The following is a 24,063-nucleotide window of genomic DNA, read 5'->3' as shown; positions in this document are numbered from 1 at the left end:
AAATCTGGATTATAACTGCACTGTGTTCCACATTTGAAAATACATTTAAAATATACTTCCTTGTACACACAACAATAGTAAATATTAACTAATCTTATTCTTCATTGTTTATCAATATGAATAGTATATTTTTGATGTTTAAGAAGCTAATCTTCTATGTGTATGTACTTATAATAGATTATAGAAATACCTATTTCCAATATTATTTTTATTATCCATTATTCCTTGACTGTAACCTACTCTTTTCCAACTGTTAATTTTAATTAGTGTCCTAGTTGATTGCATATTTATGTCCATGACTAATGTGCCAAGATGGTGGCCAGCATTACAGTAAGTTATATAATTTTATGGTGTATAATTGCATTTATGATTGTATTTCATATTTAATACATTGTACTAGTGTACATTATATAACATTATACCATTGATATTTTATATATAATAAACATTGTACATAACATCATATTTATGCATATACCATGATTAATGAATTTTCTGAATAAAAATATACTTGTATGTTGGTTAATCAATTTCACTATTTTTCTACCATTTCATTACTCTTAATTGGATTTGAAATGCCTCTATTTCCCAGCATGTTAGGTTAACATGATACAAGTATTTGAGTCTTTAGCTATGTGTATGTTTATGTCTATGGCATCATACAAATGAGGTTTTATTTTAATTCTAACAATTAATATATTTCAGTACCTGAGATTTTCTTTACTATTGAAGTCCCACACCTGATTTGCTTCAAACTCAGATAACTTTTATTCCTTTCTATTCTTTAAGAAAATTATTTCTTTTCTTCCTTTCTCTTCTACCTCCCTTTCCTGAGGGATGTGAGTAGTTTGGCTTGCATTAGGCTGTAAGAATGGAAAGGCCTATTAAATCTTCTAATTTAATAGGGAAGAAGGCTTTCCTGATGCTAACGATTTAAGGTTTAATTCTGTTCTTAAAACTAGTTGACTATGGGAGGTAAATATGTATAATACTGATTCACTGTAAAAATCCTTGTATATGCATATAGTGAAATTAGTTCCTTCATATTCCCTTACAGTTCAGTCACTTACTGTGTGATTCCCAATACAGAATAAATTTTATATTCATTTTATATTTTCATTATTACCTAAATATATATAAAGACTATAACCCTGAGCTAGAACTTTTTGAAAAAATTGACTTTTTAGTCAAATTTCATGGTTACTGCTATAGGATATAACCCACTCTAGAAGCCCTAACTAAAGCCCTATCCTGCAGTTGTCTGGTTGATTGGTTGGTTGGTTGCCAGATAATTATCATAGACAATATATTTCAGAGATAACTATGTATTATTCTCACTTCTAACGTTTATATGAAAAATTTTCTGCAGGAACACTTTGCTTGGAATTTACACATTTGAAATCCTTATAAAACTCATTGCAAGAGGTATCTGGGCAGGACCTTTTTATTTCTTTGGTGATCCATGGAACTGGCTTGATTTCAGTGTAACTTTGTTTGAGTGAGTATTTCTTTTAAGTTGCAAACATCTTAATACCTTGCTAAGCAAATATATTCATAAAGAAACATTGAGGTTGACAAAGCTTTCTGCCTGCAAAAATTCTGTGAGTAAAAGGCAATTCGTAAATCATAGCCATAATGAGTTCTCTCAGGCAGCTACAACTGAAAGAGTCCTCAGAATGTGCAATAGAAATGAAAGAAATGGGATATTATCTCTGTTTAATACCTGAAGCAAAAATGATAGAGGTTGAATTTTCGCATCTAAGTGATTATTTTCAGTGACTAGAAAAATCTCCTGGAGACTTAGGAGAGGATCCTAGCATATGTGATTGTGTCTCCAATCTACATTTTATTTACCTACATTGCTTAAGACCTGTAGATAGTCTAGATACCAAAGTAAGATATTTTATATGCATACACATTTTTCTAGAATGATACATTAAATTCTAATAATTTACATATGTATTGATTTTTGTCAATACTTTTATTTCGTGTATTCTATTTGTGGCTAAAGAAATTATCACTGGCATCAAAGTCCTGTTAAAAGTAATTTAAAATAATATTCTGTAGGTTTGGGGTCATATTTTTTAAAAAGAAATAACCTTTATAAAAGCATAATTAGTGTATGCCATGTTGTAAGCAATCCAAAAAACGTAGCTAATATCATTGAAATTATTATCACTGATACTATTGCTACCATTATTTCTGCTGTTTCTATTACTGTTAGCTAGCACATAGCCCTTAGTATGTGCCAGGTGCTTTTCTATGCACTTTACATATGTTAACTTATTTAAGAGCCTCAAAATTAGGAATTATTATTATCCTTACTTTACATTTGAGGAAACCAAGGCAAGGAAGATTAAGTAATTTTTTCATATCCACATAGCAAGTGTGGAGCCTGTATTTATGCACAGGCAGTGTAGCTGCAGAGTCTTTGTCTTTAACCACTACACACCCTGCCTTCTGCTATCATCACCATCACCATTAATGTCATCATCATCATCATCATCATCACCATATCACCATTATTTTCAGTACTACAAGTTTAAATACTTAAATCTTATTTCTTAGAAAGACTATGAATTTTTCTTGTTTTTAATGTCTTTTCACCAGATTACAAAATATTTATGAACATAATTTAGAGTATTTGATATGGAATTCTGACTACTCACAGTGTCAAACTTTATAAACTCTCATCATTTTTTGTAGATATTTACTTGGATACCTTGCACTGTAGCAATCTTTATCTTCCAATCAATAATAAAACTATTTGCAAAATGGAATAATGAAAGCAAGGGAAATGTTTGGATATATGATTTTAAAAATAAGTTTCAAATAGTATAAAAAGCTAAAGATAAGTGACAAAGACTCAATATGACTTCTAGATGACTCTAATTTAATTCCACAGGCATATAGCAAGATATTCACCTCTAAACTCCATTTCAATATTTAGAATTACAAGAAATTTGAGAATTTTGAAAATTATTCCTTTAAACCAAGGTAAGAAAGGCTTTGAGTGTTTTTTCTTCATTTTGTTTTATGTACTCCCATGTATTCATTTGAACAACCCTGTTATTGTTTGGAGAAATACTGAACTGAACAACATTTCAGCTTTGAAATCAATGAATGATCTGATCTTCAAGTTTATTTCAGTCACTCCTGGAATGGCAAGAAAAAATATCACATTTATTATTTATTTGAGGTGGGTTTGATGCTTATAATAACCAAATGTAGAGCTCAATCAAAATATATTATTTTTTATTTTTTTCTTATTTATTTTGTCTTACTTCTTAAATATGAACTTATATATTGCCTTCAGACTTCTGAGAGAGAAAGTAGTTTAGACAGATCTCTAATCTGCCTTCTTCTTTTCCTTGTTGCTTCTAAAAACCTGTTGAAATGAACAAAGTAGTATAAAATAAGATAAATTCCCTTTTGTTCTCAGTGCTTGGATAAGGTCCATTCCACATGCCACAAAGTTCAAAAGTTTTTGCTAGATAAGGTTGAGCTGTGACCACGTTAGTGGAAGATGATGAGGACTAATTTACACCTCCCATTTCTGAAGATATCTTAGAGAATCCCATTGTTTAGAATGAATAAAAACAGTCAGATAGGGATAACTTTACTCAGAGTATTTTTAGCTGCTATGAGTCAGAAGTATTATGAAATAGCTGGATGAATAACCCCACAAGCAAGTGTGACAATACCAAAAATAAGATCTGTAGGCAACTTTCATCCACTGGAACAGCATGGAGAAGGCCAGATATATGTGTACTCTGTACTTGGAGTCCAGGCTGGGAAAAACAGCCAAAAGATCGGGGAATATGGTGATGGGTGCCTAACCCTGTGGGTATACTGAAACATTGAATAGTCACGTTAAACAGGTGAATTGTATGGTTTATAAATTATATCTCAATAAAACTGTTTCAATAAAAATGGTCTGTGGCATGGCAGCTTCACCAAACACAGTGAAATAATCGGCAGTGGGAATTGCCCTGGCAGGAATTTCCACAGTCCTAGCTTTCTTACTACTCTCTGCAAATTACTAGAGCATAACATTGTATCACCTGCTTCTTCATCTTAGGATCAGAGGGAAAGATTATAGGAGAATTCAGGTAAATCCAAGTTAATACAAGAAGAACACACTAACCAGAATTCAGAGCCCACAGGCTGGTAGGAACTGCTCTTTTTTTTTAAGGGAGAAAATAATCAAGGCAGATACCAGCAATATAGAATGCATGAAAATATTTTGCAATACAGAGAGAGAAACATACTAATCAGAAAAGTGAAAATAATCCTCTTTTTTTCTTTTAAACAGATGAACTCTAAAGGAATATAGGCAAGCATAAGAAATCATCTGCTTTGTAGTCCCAGTAGGAAAAAAGCCTAGACCTTTTCAAGCAGAAGATAAAAATGACATAATAAAATAAACAAATAAAAGTACCTTTGAAACAAAACAGTGTTAAAAATCATAGTATCCTTGGTGATAATTTGATGGTAATAGAAGCAGTAAAATACAGTATTATGGTATAGTATACAAACCACTTGTGATAAGAAAAACTAGAGAACTAGTAGAACCAAAAATGGGATGGGTTAATGAAGGAGAGAAAACTAAATTCCGCTATATGGATAATGGGTGATCCTTAAAAAAGAAGAGACCAGATTAAAGCAAAAGACAAATTACTCAAAAATACACTAGAAATTTTTTAGGTCCCTTAACTTGAGAAAGACTGTAGTCACAAATGGAAAAGCATCATTTTATACTTGATTAAAAAAAGCTAAAAGATACACTTAAATATGCTATAAAATTTTACAAATTTAAAGCATTAAAGAGCAAAATATTATAAAAACAAGCAAAAAAGCAAAGAAAAAGAGCCCATGGGAAGGTTTCACAGACCTCTTGATAATATTAAACATGAGTAGGCAGTGAAGTTTCAGAGCTTGGGGGGAGTGTAGGCAGGGAAGTTGTGACACCAGAATTTTATACCTGTCTGCCATTCATAAGGGAAGTCAACAGAATGATATTCTCAGCCACCCAAGATTACATATGTATCTTTCCTGAACATCTCCTGAAAAATGAAACTATGAAAATAAAATATTCAACAATGGGACGATTTGGTACCAAAAGTAATGGCAATGAACTCTGAAATCATTTCAACAGAGAATGAACTCCAAATTACTGTTGTTAGTAGGTTGCAAAACAGAATGCAAATATTATAAATCAGAAGTTATAATGTAGACACATGTGGGTTATTCTTCATTCAACTAGAGACATATTTTGCTTGTGTTCTGGAAAACTTTGATATAGATGCCAACAATATAAAAATCTGGTAATTTTAACATTAAGTTCTAAATTCACTTGGATGAATTATCAGCATTCCTGCATGGCAACTACCAGCTGCAGTTGAGGGCAGCTACATTTTTAAGTCAGGCATATTCACCCAAGTCCCCTCCACTCCTTATTTGCATGAATTTATGTTTCCTGACAAGTCTTTGGAATGATTTGAGTGTTACCTTTTCTGTAAATTATGAAAGACAGTATATAATGCAAAATACATAAAATTCAACAATTATAACTAGGTCGAAAAGTCCCAAATTACATAAATAAACAAAAACTGAGAAGTGGGAATAAAGAAATGTGAGAAAGTAACTATGGTTATTTCCTTGTATGGTGAGACTATAGTCAATACAGTTTTATTTTTAATGTAAAGAGTACACTTTTTTTAAAATAAGAACTTACATTTGAGACAGATTCTCAAAATAGATATAGTTTATCTAAAACACTAGAAGAAAAATTTAAAGTTTATTTATAAAGAATAGGATACATAGTAAATCATAAGGTGAATTTAGAAATCAAAAAACAGAATGATAAAAACCAACCCAAAAATAAAGCCAATTTATGAAAATGAATGTAATTGGATTAAAATTTTCTGTCAAGATGTAGAAACCTTAATATTAAATAAGAAATAAGTTTAACTCCACAAGAGATATACCTAAACTAAAACAAAATGAAAGTTTAAAAGTGAAAAGAAAGAAAAGTTATACCAAGAAATTGAAAGCAAAATTGGCATATGGCTCAGAACTTTGAATGATAGATAACAATGAAAATTGTTAATAAATTTGACTCTGTACAATTTAATAGTGACTTTTTTAACCTCCAAACCAAATGTCACCACTAAAATTAATGCTCTAGAAAAAATTTGGCTTTATATACATATTTTATAATATATAAAAATTATATTAATATTATAAAATAATATTTTATATTTATATATTAAATATGTTTTAATTTATGTAAATTTGTGTAAATATTTATGTAATATATTATAATTTAATAATATTATTAATAAAGTATATTTGTATGAATTTATGTTTATATATACACATATGTATTCTTATTTAAGAATTTCTATTCTTAAAGGTAATTTCAGCAAAACAATATGAAAATTTTTTTCAGTTGCAAAATATACAGAGAATTCATGACAGTTACCAAATAAAAAGCACACAGTGCAAATATACATATTTTTAAAGTTTATTATGGTGCCCATAGAAATTACATCAAAGTAAAATTATCCTATTTTTCTTCTAATAAATTGGCAATGATTTTTTTTTAATATCCTAGTTTTAGTGAAGGCCTGACTACATATTTATAGTCTTTGGTTTATTCTTTGGTTCAACATATCTTAAAAAATAATTTGAACATATGAATCAATACTTAAATGTGATCATATATTTTGACACAGAAATTCCATTTCTAATGTAATACTTAAAAAAGACTTGCATATAGCAAAAAAGTTTATGGTATCATTCTAAATGACAAAAGTAGGCTATAAATATGTATCTCAGTATGATAGCAATTAAAATTATATATTTAATCTAGATATCACATTTTTTTTAACTACAGGAATAACTTTATTTCAACCATATTCTCTTACACTCAAGAAATCTAATCATCTGATGAGGTCATCTGAAAAATAGATTTTCAATTCTCACAATGATGTATGAAATAGGCATTATTATGTGAATTTTTAAAATAATAAAACAGAAGCATAGAAATATTGGTAACTTGATCTGTCACAGAGCTACTACATTCTCATCCATTGTTGAACTGAACAGTTACTAAGATCCTAAATAGAAACAGACCGACAAATAAAAAGAGAGCAAGGGAAAGAGAAAAGAAAGGAACGAATGAACAACGGAAAGAAGAAAGGAAGAAGGAAGCCTAATAGTTTCATCTGTGTAGTATAATTCTTTTGTTTCTCTTTGTTTTCTATGTTTTCAGAATGAGCATGTATTATTTAATGAATAGAAAATGAATGTCCTTAAATAAAACTAGCCTTAAAGTTGAATTCTCCATTAGTAAGTATTCTGATATAAATACAGCCTACATATAATCACAGTTGTGTGTTATTCTTGTTTCTAATCATTAATTTTTTTATGTTTTATTTAATCAGCTCCAAAAATTGAGTTCTTAGAAAGTCAATGAAAGAACAGTATAGAATTCTGCTATTTCAAACTATTTCTTGTTTCAGCAACATTTGCAACCCATGTTGATTTACAACTCTACGCCTTTACCTATGCTTATAAGTAATGGTGATTAGTATGCAAAGCAGTAACCAAGAGAGAAGTCCTGTTTTTCATGTAGTAAAAAGAAACAAACAACTAATTTTTTAATACTGTGTCTGAATTATTTTGTCAGGTGAAGTAAATTAGCAATAATATAGAAACCTCAAGGTTTAGGGTTTTATTCATTTTGGTCATTTGGCCTAGATAATGATGAATTAAATTATAAAACACAAAGATGCTGGTTTTGATGGCATCTGCATTTGCCATAGGAGAAGCTTGCTAATGCTGTTTTACTAAGATATTTTATTTTATTAAAAATAAATCTTTCTCTTTTTAGGTCTGAAGTCTTTTGTAGGGATCCTGATCCAATGTTTGAAGAAACTTACTGGGGTCATTATCCTAACTCTATTTTTTCTGAGCATATTTTCTCTAATTGGGATGGGACTCTTCATGGGCAACCTGAAGCATAAATGTTTGCGATGGCCCCGAGAAAATGAAACTGAAACACTACACAACAGAACTGGAAACCCGTATTATATTCGAGGTAAGAATCACTTGCCATTTTATATCAGAAAAATTCAAACTTTTCTTACTGGCAAAACATTCTTCACAGAAGTGTTGAACATTCAGTTTCAGAACAAATTCATCTTCAGAACAACCTTCATGTAAATGCTGTAAGTATGCTCAAGTACTAATATGCAACTGTTTATCAAGATAGCAAAGTTCCAGTCTTCAGACAGTTAAATCAGGAAACCTAAATTTAGAACTGCTAAAACTTGCAAATTTTATCCTTTAAAAAATAAATAAATATGACCAAAGTCTTAATTGCAATTTTATCTGAGTAGAAGCCTCATAATACTACCTTTCTTCAACAAAATTGTTTATTTAAAATATAAATGTTGTGTGGTCATTAGAAATTTTGCGATGAACTATATAAGTCAAAAAATGGGCTACAATATAAAAATTCTTACTATTGTTGGATTTCAACTACTGCTGCTCATTTTAAATGCTTTGAGTTATACTTTGATGAATAATGAAAATATTTTAGGCTAACAGAAATAATATCGAGTAAGTATTGCTTAGCTCTTATACATAAGTAATTCACATGCCTGATCACATATCTTCACCATAATCTTGCATAGAAGATATGAATAACTGCTCTTACAAGCAAAGAAACAGAATTCAGAGAAATTCAGTGAATGTTCCAGCATACTGTAACCACTCAGTGGTAAAACTAGGATCCTAGCTAAGGTCAATCTGGCTTTAAAACTCATTGCCTTTTCACCAGGCCATCTTCTCTTATTGGATTTTTCTCTCATATTAAAATTATCAAGTCCTTCGTGACAGTATTTAGGGGAAAAAGCATATTTTTCTACTAATAAAAAAAAACCTGATGAATCTTAAGTAGTCATTCTACATTAATTTTTTTATACTTTGGACTTAATAAGTTCTAAAACAAATAATAATCACACTTTGGTTTACCCCATATGATTATGATGCAAGTAATGCAAAATTGTTAGTATATGAGTATGTGAACTGTTTATTACATATGCTATTTCATGATCTTAATTCTAGTGGTAAGGACAATAGGAGATGGACGTTAAATCTTAGATTCCAACTGAAATCCTCTTTGGTTTTTTTGATGTTAAAACCAAAATATGCTAATTACTAAAAATTAAACAAATTTTGCTACTTCACTGGTTATTGCTAAAAAAACAGAGCCCAGTTTCTTTTTATCTTTGTTAAAGTATGTATATTATAATGAAATCACATTTAAAGATTACTATTTTAAAATTTGTCCAATTCTAGCCATTCCATTTTCTCAAATAGGATGTTAGAAATTGCTGAAAATATTTTATCTGTAAAACATTATTTAACCTAATTTCCATGTCATAGTCCTTGTATTTAGAAGAGTACTTGGGACTTCCAGTTTCTGTGTCAAATCTCATTTCATTTTTGACTGCTACTCAAAAGATTTGATTAATGATTCCTAACTATGATTTTTAAATTCTTCTAAAATTATTTTAGGTGCCAAATTAAAGTGACATTATTTAAGATTGGTGTAATTCAATTTTATCTACACATGCACACACACACACAAACACATATACACACTTACTCAGGACTGATCTCATGGGTTTGATTTTTGTGATTTGAATTCAGAACTTAAAAGCCAGTGCTACTAAGCATGCATGTTCCCAACCCTGGTAACTGATGTCTATAAATATACAATTAATGTTTTGATTGACAGCAGATAAAAATACCGGGATAAATGCTGTGGGCCATGATTCAGGTTAGTGTGGGTTATAACTGAAATCATGTGACATCAGAACAAGTAACTGGCACTGGACACCCAATATAGAAAAATAAGCTTCCAAGTGGGAAGAGAATGGAAATTAAACCCAGAGACAGAAAAATTTGATTTTCTGCTCAGGAAGATCATCAGGAATAAACCCTAGAAGGAACAATCCTTAACTTTCAAACAGATTAGTCTTGGGAATTTTTCCTTCAGGGTCTGGTCATATCTGGCTGGAGTAGGTGGCTTGCCAGTTGTCTTTTGGCTTGTACATCAGATGCTAGGACAGCTTCCTAGATAATGAAAGGCCAGGCTGCATGCTTCCTTCTCATTGTAAAGAGGGATGTTCATCTATGCAGATTTAATTGGGCTTCAGATATGCTAGTTACTCAAGATTAAATATAGAATATCATTTTTTTCCTATTTTCCAGAAACAGAAAACTTTTATTATTTGGAAGGAGAAAGATATGCTCTTCTTTGTGGCAACAGAACAGACGCTGGGTAAGTGGTGTTAATGTTTTCTTCTACCAAGTCTGTATCACTGATCAATAATATTTATCGAGTGATTATTGCTTTTACTAATGGTTCCCATTTGATTACATGATCTCATTTTACCATCAAAACCATACTGAGAAGCATACAATATAGAATACTATTAATATGATTTTACAGGAAAAAATAATAGATATGCTAAATGATTTATTCAGGATCAAGAAGTCAGTAAATGACAGAGCTGGGACTTAAGAATCTGATTTTTTCTGTTTTCAGTGTCTCCCAGAGCTAGTAGCAATTATCAAGAAAGACAATATAATCTTTGCTTTGGCCAGAAGCCTTTGAAGAAAAGAAATATTAAATTATGTGATGTTATTTCACCTATTTTATGGCTTGTATATCTTTAATGACTATAATTTACATTAATAAAAAGCTTATTGCTCTTAAAAACAGTACTTATAAGTAATTCTTCAGTGAGATGACAAAACTCTCAAGTTTTATTATCCTATAATTTCAGATGAAGAGATAAGATGGTAAAAAAAAGAGTGCTTCTCAGCAGTACTATGACTCTCTTAACTCCTTATGTTACTTTCCTCAGCTAGGACCCCTTGACACCCATCTGTAAACCAGCTCTTTCTTAGAGGCTTTGGGCCTAGACTGACAAAAAAGCACCTAGGAGGAGGAGAGCATGAGTTATGTAGTTTTAGTTGTACTAGGGTGATTTAGACACTTTGTCACTTACTCAACTCTTTTTGCCCAGCTAGTGCTGGGCTTCCATTCTATTTTCAAGTCCAGATTGTGAACCCATCTGATTGTGTCTGCCCATCCCACTCAAGTTAACCCTTTTTTTGGACATCCTAAACTCAGATATGGCCTGAAATGCATGTTGAAGGTATCTGGCCATGGATAGTCAGAATCACAATGATACAGTACAGTATGTCAAGGCCAGAAGAGAAAGTCATGCAATGGTTCACCTGCAGCCATCATACTTAGCTGCATGGTAAACTGTCCCAAAAGTGAGTGCCTTAAGACAAGAACACAAATTCATTTGTTCAGGTTCTGCAGGTCAGCAATTTAGCAAGCCTCAACACACAAGTACTTGGTAAACCTCTGTTTGCATCACATTTGTTAACTATTAACAAATACACAAAACAAGTCACATGGCCAAAACCAGAATAATGTAGGACAGAACTACAGAGATGTGGATGGAAGAAGTACTATCTATTGGGCCACAGCTATAATAATGGACATCAACACCCAAGCTTCCAGGAGGTAAAAGTGTGGAGACTGCATGAAAGGAAATACGATAAATACTTAATCTGCTCATTCTATCAAAGTGCCAGTACTGCTTATAAATTATTGATGTGATAAATGTTTTCTCACCCTTAAATAATGGGATCTAAGGGTTTGAGGTGAGATCATCTGAAAATTAAACTTTCAATTACTGAAGTTTTATTATCAGTATTATTTTCCATCAGTTATACATACTTTGATACTGGGTAGTAAAGAAATCTTAACAAAAACTTGACAAAAACCACTTGTGATGCTCTGTTGTCTTTTAGCTTAATTAATGCTGTTCACCTATATCAACTTAAAATCCAACTCATTTGCAGCTTTTTTAAGTGGGAATTGTTTGGGAGAAGACTGACTACTCCCTGTGGAAGAGGGAGTCCTTTATTATCCATGGGCAGATGTTCTATATTTGATTTATATCTATATTTGGTTTACTTGTATGTATGATTTGGCCGTAATCTGTAAGTCACCTAAGAGTAAGTAGTTTTTCTTTTATTTGTCTTCTTTAGTCAGTGTCCTGAAGGATATGTGTGTGTAAAAGCTGGTGTAAATCCTGATTATGGATACACAAATTTTGACAGTTTTGGCTGGGCCTTATTAGCCCTATTTCGGTTAATGATGCAAGATTACCCTGAAGCACTTTATCATCAGGTAAGAACACAGAGAATCTGCACTGCACATAAGAATGGTGCCACGCTCCTCCCTTCTAAAATAATGATCAAATGTAATGTACTTTATTAAGTCTTTATGTGAAGAAGAATTGGAGGACAGAAAAAAAAAAGAACCAGGATTATTAAATGTCAAACTGTTGGTTAATACTGAGCCCAAGTCTATCTTCTTTTGTACGATGCTGATATCTACTTTAATCTTTGAAATAATCTACAAGGTCAGGATAAACACACACACACACACACACACACACACACACACACACATACTTTTTATATGAAGACACTAAGCTCAGAGCGGTTAGATAACCTCTCCAAAGTTACAACATGTGTATCTGCCAGAGATACTGTTACTACCCTGCTCTGTGATATCATGCAAGCCATTTTGCCTATATTTCATCTCTTTTCTGCATATTAGAAATAATAGTAAATACTACGTAAATGTGTTGCACAGAATTAACGAGATATTAAACATAAAGTGTTTATTCGTCTGCATGTCCTGCAGTATACACCACAATGTCTATTACTGGCTCCTGAATGTACAACTACACATGACAGATATTTAGTGGGAAAAATATTTGACCAAACTCTAAATAGCTAACTCACTGGGATAATAGAGTTTATTAACGATACCTTTAAAGGAAAATATACTATAAATTAGTAAGAAATTTTTTCTGATTAAATGTTAGAACTCCCTATTAATCTGTAAACATTCTTAACTCTGTTATATCAACACAGTATTTTCTGTAAATAATTGTCTATTGATTCAAATGGGTACTTAAAAATTAAAACTATTCCCATTTATTTTCCTGAATTCTGTTCATATACTTTTAATCAATAAGGATAAACCAGTCAACTATATTTTGGATTTGTAATATCTACTTATAATTTTCTGAATTTTTAATTCTCTGATATATCTCAGGTAATTATTATGAAATAAAAGCTATTCAATGCTCAGTTTAGAAATCAACAATTTTATATTTTTCTGTCCATAAATGACTTCATATAAGTGAATTAGATGACTTTCTTAATGTGATTTGTCTTGAGGTTCTTCACCAAAGCAGATATTTTGACAGATATAGAAATATGCCCATTCCCTACCCCTTTAAATAGACCCAGTTTTGCACCTTGTTGTGATGTTTCTGTAAAGTGATGATCAGAAGAAAGTAATCTCCAAACATTCATTCTTTGACTTTATTATACTTCATATACTTAAAAATTATACTGAAAGGCAATAATCTTTCCTATTCAGATGGTCCTGCTTTCTTTATTGAAAGATGACAATTTTTTCCTTTCAGTACATTTTCTCTATTAATGAAAACTTAAAAGTCAAATGCTGACCCTGAATTAACTAAATTACTAAATTCTTCTTTTGGTTTTGTACCATATATTTTGTACTTTACATAGATGTCTAAAGTTGAAGAGCTTTTCACTTATTTCTCCAAGTAGAGCCAGTAATTAAACTGTCTTGTAATTTACAACTGAATTATTTTTATCACAGAATTTCATTTTTCATTTTAAAATAGGAGATTACAGGAAGACAAATAACATTTCCTCTCTGTCCTGTTTTTTCACCTCTCCTTAGATCCTTTATGCTTCTGGGAAGGTCTACATGATATTTTTTGTTGTGATAAGTTTTTGGTTTGCCTTTTATATGGCAAGTTTGTTCTTAGGCATACTTGCTATGTCCTATGAAGAAGAAAAGCAGACAGCTGCTGAAAAAGCTAAGAAGTATGAGCCAGAACTTCAGCAGTCTTTAACAGAACTTCAAGAAGGAAAAAAAGCAGAAGAGGTATACATTTTTTTTTAATGCTTTCTTAGAATCAGAGTTTGAATTATCTTCTCAGGGTCTTGGAGCATATTGCCTTCTAACAGATGCTCAATATCTGGGTGTGACACATGATAAGAAGATCATAACTGATTTTGACAAGAGGGCTCACTTTTGCTATATAAATTCTTTCCTGAGTGCAATGTGATAAGAGTGACCAACATCTTTAAGATCTCCTTAGAATATACAATATTTTTGTTTCAAAATGTGTGTTACTACTGCTGATAAATTATGGATATATTGTATGTATTTTTGAGTGTGACTTCTCTTACTGCAGGTATAGTTTATTAATTCAAACTTACTCCGGACAGCACATCAGAATTAACTTTGGAAAATTTTGGTGTTCACCTCAAAAGTGACAGTGCCTTCCATAATTTAGAAATCAGAAATACTGAAAGCATGGATCAAAGTATAGCACTAAAGTTGTGAAAAGGGAAAAAATTACTTTATTGACTTTCTAGCTCATTCAAGAGGAAATGTACTATGCATCATGATATAGGGAGTCATTGTATCTGTGGAATAATTAAATCTGTGATTAGTAAAACTTAATATGGTTTTACTCTAATTTTCAATTACTTTAGTGTTGTGTTTCAATGTATTTTCAGATGTTTAGCCTCATAGCAAAAGATCTGGTCTATGAATCTACAAGTATTGACAGAAGTAACATTAAAGAAGTTGTAGAAAATTATCTTTAAAAATATAAATTGTGCATAAGTGTGCTAAAAGGAAGAATAGGACCCAGGAAAGCAACCAAAAGTAGTTTCCTTGTGTTCCACAGGACCCTAGGTTTAAAGAGGCATAGGGCTAGCCCAGTCTCCTAATACCCTTCCCCATAGCCGTCGAGGTGTGCAGTATGCAGTGAGCCAAAGCAGCCGAAGGTGGAACGGAGCCCATGCCTCTTCTGGGATGTTGTTCTCTTCCCTTGTATTGTTGGGAGCCCTTCCTGCCTAGGAGCTTGTTCTTTGGAGGGTGCTCAGCCCAAAGTGATCACAGGCAAGTCAAGTGCTCCCACCCCATTAGCTTCACAGGGGCGTCATTTGTGGGAGGAGAGCCATGCTCTGCCTTCTTTTCCACCCCTCTTGATTTGTTACTATTTTGCACTCTTAACACCTGCTAGTGAAATTGCCTACACAAGCTAAAAAATACTGAAACTACATTTTCTAGTAGATGTAAAAAGGACAGATTGAGGGAGCAAAGGATAGATAGAAAGAAACTGTATCTACAACACTGTCATACAAAAAAGGATAAAAAGAGTTGGGGAAAAGTGAAGGGCCAAGATTCACTCTGGCATAAGTGAAATGTGTAGTATGGAGGCTAAGAGATTCAATAATACCAAAGTTTCTTTCTGAGACAAAAAGGGGAAAATGTTAAGTTCCCTACATATATAACTCTTTTATTAAGTCATCATCAGTAAAGAAACTCTAGAAAAGTCATTTTACTAAAAAGCGGGGCCTGAGTGACATTATGTAGGAGCATACCAAATGACAAGTTATTGATAGATAATATGTATGATGTTTCTATGCATTCTATTGAAACAAGACACAATTATAGACCATATGACGAAAACACGTATTAAAAGAAGCTACTAGTATCGCTATTATGTTACCCATGGGGAAATCACAGAAAAACAAATCACAAAAGCTTTCTGTTTCTAGAAATGGGTCTGAGGTCCTTCAGATTGAATGATTACAGTCTGAATGGTATGTTGAATGTGTAATTTGTTTTGAAGTGGCATTTCAAATGTCATGGGCTACTAACCAATGTATCCAAAAGCACAATACTTCCCTTATTTCAGATGAGATACCCTATTAACGCTTCTTATGAAGAACTTAGATTATTTCCCAATTTCCCAATATCTCCATTCATTTGGCTGTTCTTGATCAAATAAAGCCTTCCTGGTTTCAATTAAAATCTTTCAATTATAGAGGATTTCTTTTCCTAGAAGAGTACTAGAACATTTTGTCATACAAAAGTTTTCTGGGAAACGAGAGTAAAAGTCATTTTCACAAGATGTATTTTCTTTTCTTTTTTTATTTATACATAAGGAAATACACTGGAGAGTGAAGAATTTAAAATGGAACACACTGAGGACCTTTTAGGTGACTGATCTGATTTAACACTAGTCAGATTCTAATTCCAGTGTTGGAGTTGCTGGGAAATTGCTTAAATGTGTCATATTTTCATGTTTTAAGAATACGGTATATCATATTGGCTAAAAGCAATTTTGCAGTCAGATAAGTAGAAATTTCAGTTCATTTTAGCCACTTAATGTATGATTTTTGCCAAGTCTATTAACCTTTCTAAACTTGAGCTTCTTTATCTCTAAGATGTATATTGCCATATCTCATATTGTGATGAGATTCAAATTAAATAAATGCTTGTAAAGCACTTAGCAGTACTTAGCAACTGAAAAAAACGGTAATGGCTAACTATAGGAAACACAGGAAGACAACTGCAAGAAGGCACAGCAAGTGGCGCATGCTCATCAACGTAAAATTCTTAAGTCTTCGGCTATGTCTGAAATTGATGCTTTTAGAGATAATTAAAATAATAATGATGATAATAATAATAGCAGGTAATGTTTATTGAGTGTCAACCATGTGCCAGACACATGATAAGTGCCTTCATGAATTCTCAAATTTAATCTTTATTGTGGAGTTTCACTTGCAAAGTTTGATCTATATTTATTGGCATTTGATTTCTCAACACTGAGAAAGAGAACCCATTTTTCACCACTTTACATCATTGTTCTTGAGGATCAATGCTGAAACAACATTATTTCATCAATTACACAGTTTGTAGACGAAACTTTCCTGTGAATTGTCAGTTACTGACAAAAACCTCAGAAGAAAATCAGATATATACAACTGTAGGAATATAAATATTTTAAAAATATTTACCCATCTAAACTGACATCCTTACAGTTAAATCTGTATAACTAATAAAACATTATTGTCAATCTGCTATATATGGTAAGCATTGTACTAAGCATTGGAGACTTAAACGTTAATAAATATAAATATATTGTCTATCTTCATGAAGCTAATGGTCTAACAGGGAGATAAACTATAAAATTATTATAAAACAAATTGTAACTCTAGGACCACCAGACATGTTTTCTAATGTCATGAAATAGGAAGCGTAAAATACCATGTACAATATACTCTTGCCAAAATCTGAGCTAAATCTAATAAGCCTCTGGACCTAACCTAACCATCATTTTCCAAAGACAACCAAAGAAAGAATAACACATTAAACTTCACGAAAAAGACACAATCTGCCAAATTAAGAATGTGGAAAATTCTACAGTATAAGTGATAGTGTATCTTCAACAAATAAATCACATAGGAAAAAGATCAGTTAAAATCATGAGATAATCAATAGAACTGCAAACTAAATACAATATGTGTATCCTTTTTGTATGTTGATTGAACAAATCAACTATATATATAATAGAATGTTTCTGAGCCATGAAAGAAAATTAAGCATGGTCTGGGTATTGGATAATATTAAGGAATTACTGATTTGGTGATTGTGATAACGGTGATCTGATTATTTTTTAAAAAGCTTATTCTGATAATTATATGATGTCTGAAATTTGATTTAAAATACTTCAGGAAAAAATGTAGGCTGAGTAACATGTGAAAAATGAAGAGTATAATGTCATTAATGGTTGAAGCCACCTGTTGGTTACTTGGTGGGTCACGGTATTATTCTCCACTAAAAAAAAATTAAATGGAACTGTGGGAAGTGCTATAAAAGTGAGAAACATTTAAGAGCCTGTAATGAAGGATTTCTCTGAGTCAGAAAAGTTTTAATGAGCACCTGCCACTTGAGCGAAATATGAAGAATGAGTCCCTGCTACCTGGGGGGAGGGAACAAGATGGGTCAGAGGATTAAAAAGGCCAGTGAGGCCCAAAGTAGAGAGAGCAAGGCTTTTTCCAAGATGAACACTTCAGTTATTCATTGCTAAATGCTAGAAATATGACTGGGCTATTGTTTATTCATACGTCCCCTCCAGAGAAAATTGAAACCAGTGGTGAGAAGAATTCTAGCCCCTTTTTCCAGTCTAATTTTAATGTTGTATTGTCTAAAATCCAGGCATATGCCCTTTTTAGCTCTTAAACTTTCAAAAAGGAGATTTTTGAGTCATGATCTTCTCAAGTTGCATTGTAAAATAGCTATAACCTTATATAACCTTAGTAGTTGGCCAACGTGTGGCTATGTATTCAATATTTTTGAGAAGCTCAATTGAGATGAATATATTACCAGACTGATATGTGGTTTGTTCATTTTGTATCCTAAAATATATCCATAGTTCAAGCCAATTTAGTATAGAATTGAGTATTGACTCTATCGACAATAGCATTATTCTTCTCACTCCACCTCCCTCTCCCCCCACACTCAGATGATTATCTTTACTGGATTGTTCTCTCATGTGATTCCATCAAATATTGTCACTATCAGAAACAACTCTATGAGAAGTAATTCCTCTATATTAAGAATATAGTGGAGGATATTATTCACAACATGAAAAAGTATCACCTTTATGATGAAACACCTGAGAAATTCCTGTTAGACTTCAGTAGCAAAAATTAAATTTCTATTGGTTTTTAACTCACGGAAATTTGGAATTATATAAATTATCACATGTATTATGTAGCTTTGTAAGTCAGCTAAAAAATACATTCTGGAATAATCATGGTTTAAATAAATAAATTAGCTATTGTTTACTTTTTCAATTAAAGAAAAATGAGGCAACAGAGATCTGTAGACCTGCAGAACCTGTCATTTTCCTGATGGAACTCAGTACGCAGTACAGTTGGTTTTCACCTCCTCTAGCTCTAGTATTCATGAGGTTAGAAGAGACTTGACTGATACTGAGTGAGAGGAGTATGATGATTCCCTTGATTTCTATTATGCAACTTCAGGTAGACCACAGCAGAACTTGCCAACCAGGGTGTGCTGGGTGTGGGTTATCTGTGAGCCTCAACTGCTAATTCCCTCAGTTTCAGAGCAGCAACAGCCCCATGCCAGTTATCTCTATTCAAGAGCAGCCTCACCTATTAAAATTTATTTACTGTTTATTTCACCTATTTAGCCTCACCTATTTACCAAGTTAACAAACTTGCAAATATTACTCTTTGTGTGTGCCAAATGTAAAAACTTTCAGGAGCTCTATGGTGCAGTATCAACTGCCCATTGTCAGTTTCTTCCAGTTTAAATTCAAATACAAATGTTATACATGGTCACTAGAAATCTCTGGGGCCGTACTGTAATAATCAGGAATGTATAGAACTTGTAACATCTACATCAAAGCCTAGGAGTTTTGAGTGCCTTTCCAACGCGAGGATTCTTTTTAACTCTGTGTAACTATATCAGCAAGACAGAGGGTGTCTTAAAACCATTACTCAAGAGACATGAGAAACAGAAAGAAGTGATTCCTTTATGGAATTATTATGTATGTTCTAACTAAAATTATATTTTTAGTTCACTTTGTTACCTAATATTATACAAGATATATTTTATCATCCCAACACCAAATAACTTTGATTTTATCAAAGGAATTTACAAAGTCATAAAGTTAACATATCCTCAAGTTGAAAAATGCAAGGTGTTAGAGAAATATAAGGTATTACTACTCAACAGCATGTTTGCCAACTGGATATTTCACAATAATTCTAAACTATACATTGAATTCTTTGTCAATTATGGGTGATACCAGTAACATTCTCTGGTTTACTCCTGTTATAGTTGACCTCATAATGTAAAATGATTTTGTTGAGTTGCAAGTAATACAATTCATTTTCGAAATAATCCTAAATCAGTTTAATAGTGCCTGTAGTATAAAGAGTGGCAAATGATAGAACCCGGAAAGGCTTCTGGAGGTAAGAATCAGCATTTTTATGAAGGTTATAAACCTTCTTATACTTATAGTCTTGGATGTACAATGAGGAGAAGCCAGTATTAGACTTACCAAGTTTCTTTTTAGACCAAGACAACACAAATAGAAATGAAGAAAAGATCATCAACTTCTATGATTACTTCTTTGGATATGTTGGATGATGCTACCATCAGATGTAAAGAAGGTAAATTTTAAAGTATTTAGACATTATGAAAGGTACCATGACTCACTACTAAAGAAATCCTCTAATTTTTTCAGAATTTTGCATGATAATAACTAAAATTTAAGGAATAACATGAAAATATTAGGATGAACAATATTTAAAAATTTCATAAGCATAGTGTTTTAAACACTGAAATAGGTCACCAAAGAATGCCAAGAAATTTTCTCTGTTTAATACTGAAAACAATATGAAGTGTTAACTTGTAACCAAAAATAGAGGTTGGCGTATATAACATTAACATCTTAAGGTTCTTTCTATACTTGTCTGGTTTTTTTTGGTTGTTGTTTTCACATATGACCAGTAACTCATTATAGACAATATTGAAAGACATTATTTTGTTAAGCATATAAACCTACAAATTGTAAATATAATACTCAACCATATTCCATATTTGTTTTCCTGAGAGTTACTCCTATTTTGATTCTAATACATAATTTGTCTCATTGTCATTTGTCTAACTCAGCAAGCATGAACAAAATAGAGGAAAATTACTTTGTTCTGATTTTTATTAATACGAAATATTTGTATTTGCTAGTTCCAAATCAAAAGTCCAGTTTCAAACCTCCCTTTACATGCAAAAGTCAAAATTTTCTACTAGTTAGAACTGAATGAACAATTAGTTAATGCTTAACTTTTCTATTCTTTCATTTCAGAGCTTAAAAAATCCAGGAAGAGATGCCCACTTTGTTGGTATAGATTTGCTAAAACTTTCTTGATCTGGAATTGTTCTCCCTGTTGGTTAAAGTTGAAAGAGTTTCTCCATATGATTATAATGGACCCATTTACCGACCTTTTCCTTACCATATGCATAATTCTAAACATACAATTTCTGGCCTTGGAACACTATCCAATGAGCGCAGAAACCAACAATGTCCTCAGCATTGGAAACCTGGTAAGGCTCTCACTTTATGTTATTTTCCTTTGCAGTTACAACTTTTCTTTGGTCATCATTATCCTGTTATTTTATGACTCCAAAATATTGCAAATGCATCAGATGAGCATTAGATGAAGTAGGTTCATGCTTCCCCACCTCACCTCTCTCAGTCCTGCTTTGGAAATATTCTTATCATTGAATAGATTTATAGCTAGAAACCACTTATTAAGATTTGTATGCATGGCAGTCAGGTTAAGTAGAAATTATTTCCTCTCCCTTCCCAAATATCCCCTCCCTTGTTACAGTGGCCCCTAGATCAGAGTAAGACAGAGGCAAAACAATAGATACAAAGTCTTTACTGACACCTGAATTTTGAATCCTGATACAACTGCACCTAACCCTGTCTACTCTAAACATCTGTCCTTGCCTTAGATCGGAGCTTATCCTTTTGGCAAGGTATTTTTGAAATTCAACTATCCTTTTCCCCACATGCAATATGAAAGACAAAGATTTCTGCATCTATAGAGATGATCATGTGGTTTTTGTCTTTTCTTTTGTTAATCTAATGTATCACATTGATTGATTTGTGTATGTTGAACCATCCTTGTGACCCTGGAATGAATCCAACTTGATCACGGTGTATGATCCTTTTTATGTGTTGTTGAATTTAGTTTGCTAAGGTTTTATTGAGGATTTTTGCATCTATATTCATCAAAGATAGCAGACTGTAATTTTCTTTTTTGGTGGTGTCTTTGTCTGATTTTGGTATCAGGGTGATGGTGGCTTCATAGAATGACTTTAGGAATGTGCCCGCCTGTTCAATCTTTTGGTAGAGTTTAAGTAGGATTGGTATAAGTTTTTCTTTGTATGCTTGGTAGAATTCTCCTGTGAAACCATCTGGTCCTGGGCTTTTATTTGCAGGGATTTTATTATTATTATTATTATTATTATTATTATTATTATTATTATTATTACATATTCTATTTCACTTCTAGTGATAGGTTTGTTCAAGTTATATATTTCTTCTTGATTCAGTTTTGGTGAGCTGTATGTTTCTAGAAGCTTATCCATTTCTTCTAGAATTTCCAATTTGTTGGCATATAGTTGTTCATAGTAATCTCTTACAATTTTTTGTATATTTGTGGTATCAGTTGTTATTTCTCCTCTTTCATTTCTTATTTTGTTTATTTGGGTCCTCTCTTTTCTTCTTGGTAAGCCTGGCCAGGCATTTATTGATTTTGTTTATTCTTTCAAAACACCAGCTCTTGGTTTGTTTTTTTTTTTTTTTCTATTTTTTTAATCTCTATTTTATTTATTTCCTCTCCATTCTTTTATTATTTCCTTCCTCCTACTGTTTGATTGCTCTTTTTCTAATTATTTTAAGTGGTCAGTTAGGTTATTTATTTGAGATTTTTCTTGTGTTTTAGGGAAGACCTGTGTCACTATGAACTTCCCTCTTAGAACTTCTTTTGCTTCATCCTATAGAGTTTGTGTGGTTGTGTTTTCATTGTCATTTGTCTCAAGGTATTTTTTTTAATTTCCTTTTTGATTTCATCATTGCTCCATTGGTTTTTCACTAGCATATTGTTTAGTCTCCATGTAATTATTTTTTTCTCATTTCTCGTTCTGTGTTTGATTTCTAGTTTCATGCCATTGTGGTCAGAAAAGATGCTTGAAATAATTTCTATCCTCTTAAATTTGTTGAGGCTTGTTTTGTATCCTGGTATGTGGTCTATCTTAGGGAATGTTCCATGTGCACTTGAAAAGAATGAGTAATCTGGGGTTTTTGGATGTAACATCCTGAAGGTATCAATTAAGTTTAGCTGTTCTATTGTATCACTTAGTGTCCCTGTTGACATTACATTTCTGTCTAGAAGATCTATCCATTGATGTTACTGGGTGTTAAAGTCTCCTACTATTATTATATTCACATCAATTTCTCCCTTTGTATCTATTAGCATTTGTTTTATGTATTTAGGTGTTCCTATATTGGGTGCATATATGTTAAGGAGTGTAATATCCTCTTCTTGTATTGATCTTTTTATTATCAAAAAGTCTACAAATATTATAGGCTCAAGAGGGTGTGGAGAAAAGGGAACCCTCCCTCCTACACTGTTGGTAGGAACATAAATTGGTGCAGCCACTATGGAAAACAGCGTGGGGGAAAAACTAAAATTAGACTTAGCATATGATCCAGCCTTCCCACTCCGGGGCATATATTTGGAAAAGACAAAAACTGTAATTTGAAAAAATACATGCACCCATACTATGTTCATAGTAGCACTATTTACAATAGCCAAGACATGGAAGCAAGCTAGATGTTCATCAGCAGATGAATAGATAAAGGAGATGTGGTATATGTGCAATGGAATATTACTCAGCCATAAAAAAGAATGAAATAATGCCATTTGCAGCTACCTGGATGGACCTAGAGGTTATCATACTAAGTAAGTCAGTCAGAGAAAGACAAATATCTTGATATCACTAATATGTGGAATCTAAAAAATTGATACAAATGAACTTATTCACAAACAGAAATAGATTCACAGACATAGAAAACGAACTTATGGTTACCAAAGGGGAAATAGGTTGGGGAGGGCTAAATTAGGAGTTTGGAATTAACAGATACATACTACTATATATAAAATAGATAAGCAACACTGATCTACTGTAACACAGGGAATTATATTCAATATCTTGTAATACCCTATAATGGAAAAGAATCTGAAAAAGAATATATAACTGAATCACTCTGCTCTACACTTGAAACTAATACAACATTGTAAATCAACTATATTTCAATAAAAATACAAAGATTTCTGTGATTTTAAAAACAAGTCATATTCCAACAAATATATATTGTTTAATTTAATTTGCTTTTATTATTTAGTTGCTTGATATTAATACAAACAGCCAACTAC

General features: G+C 32.1%; 1 protein-coding gene across 3 annotated transcripts in view; it reads left to right on the top strand.

The window, feature by feature from the left end:
* The window catches only part of SCN7A (sodium voltage-gated channel alpha subunit 7), a 70,777-nt gene that overhangs the window by 22,317 nt on the left and 24,397 nt on the right, over window positions 1-24,063 (top strand). For all 3 annotated transcript variants that reach the window (XM_045507624.2, XM_074363829.1, XM_045507625.2), the window contains 9 exons: window positions 241-330; window positions 1,370-1,498; window positions 2,906-2,997; window positions 7,901-8,107; window positions 10,291-10,360; window positions 12,154-12,295; window positions 13,898-14,104; window positions 20,133-20,229; window positions 20,922-21,160. In XM_045507624.2, coding sequence (XP_045363580.2) covers window positions 241-330; window positions 1,370-1,498; window positions 2,906-2,997; window positions 7,901-8,107; window positions 10,291-10,360; window positions 12,154-12,295; window positions 13,898-14,104; window positions 20,133-20,229; window positions 20,922-21,160 — 1,273 coding nt within the window. The remainder of the gene's footprint in view (window positions 1-240; window positions 331-1,369; window positions 1,499-2,905; window positions 2,998-7,900; window positions 8,108-10,290; window positions 10,361-12,153; window positions 12,296-13,897; window positions 14,105-20,132; window positions 20,230-20,921; window positions 21,161-24,063) is intronic.

The sequence above is a fragment of the Camelus bactrianus genome, chromosome 5 (genome assembly GCF_048773025.1).
Source record: "Camelus bactrianus isolate YW-2024 breed Bactrian camel chromosome 5, ASM4877302v1, whole genome shotgun sequence".
In the NCBI taxonomy this organism is placed as follows: Eukaryota; Metazoa; Chordata; class Mammalia; order Artiodactyla; family Camelidae; genus Camelus; species Camelus bactrianus.
The sequence above is the reverse complement of the archived record's forward strand: the minus strand, read 5'-3'. Positions and strand labels throughout refer to the sequence as shown.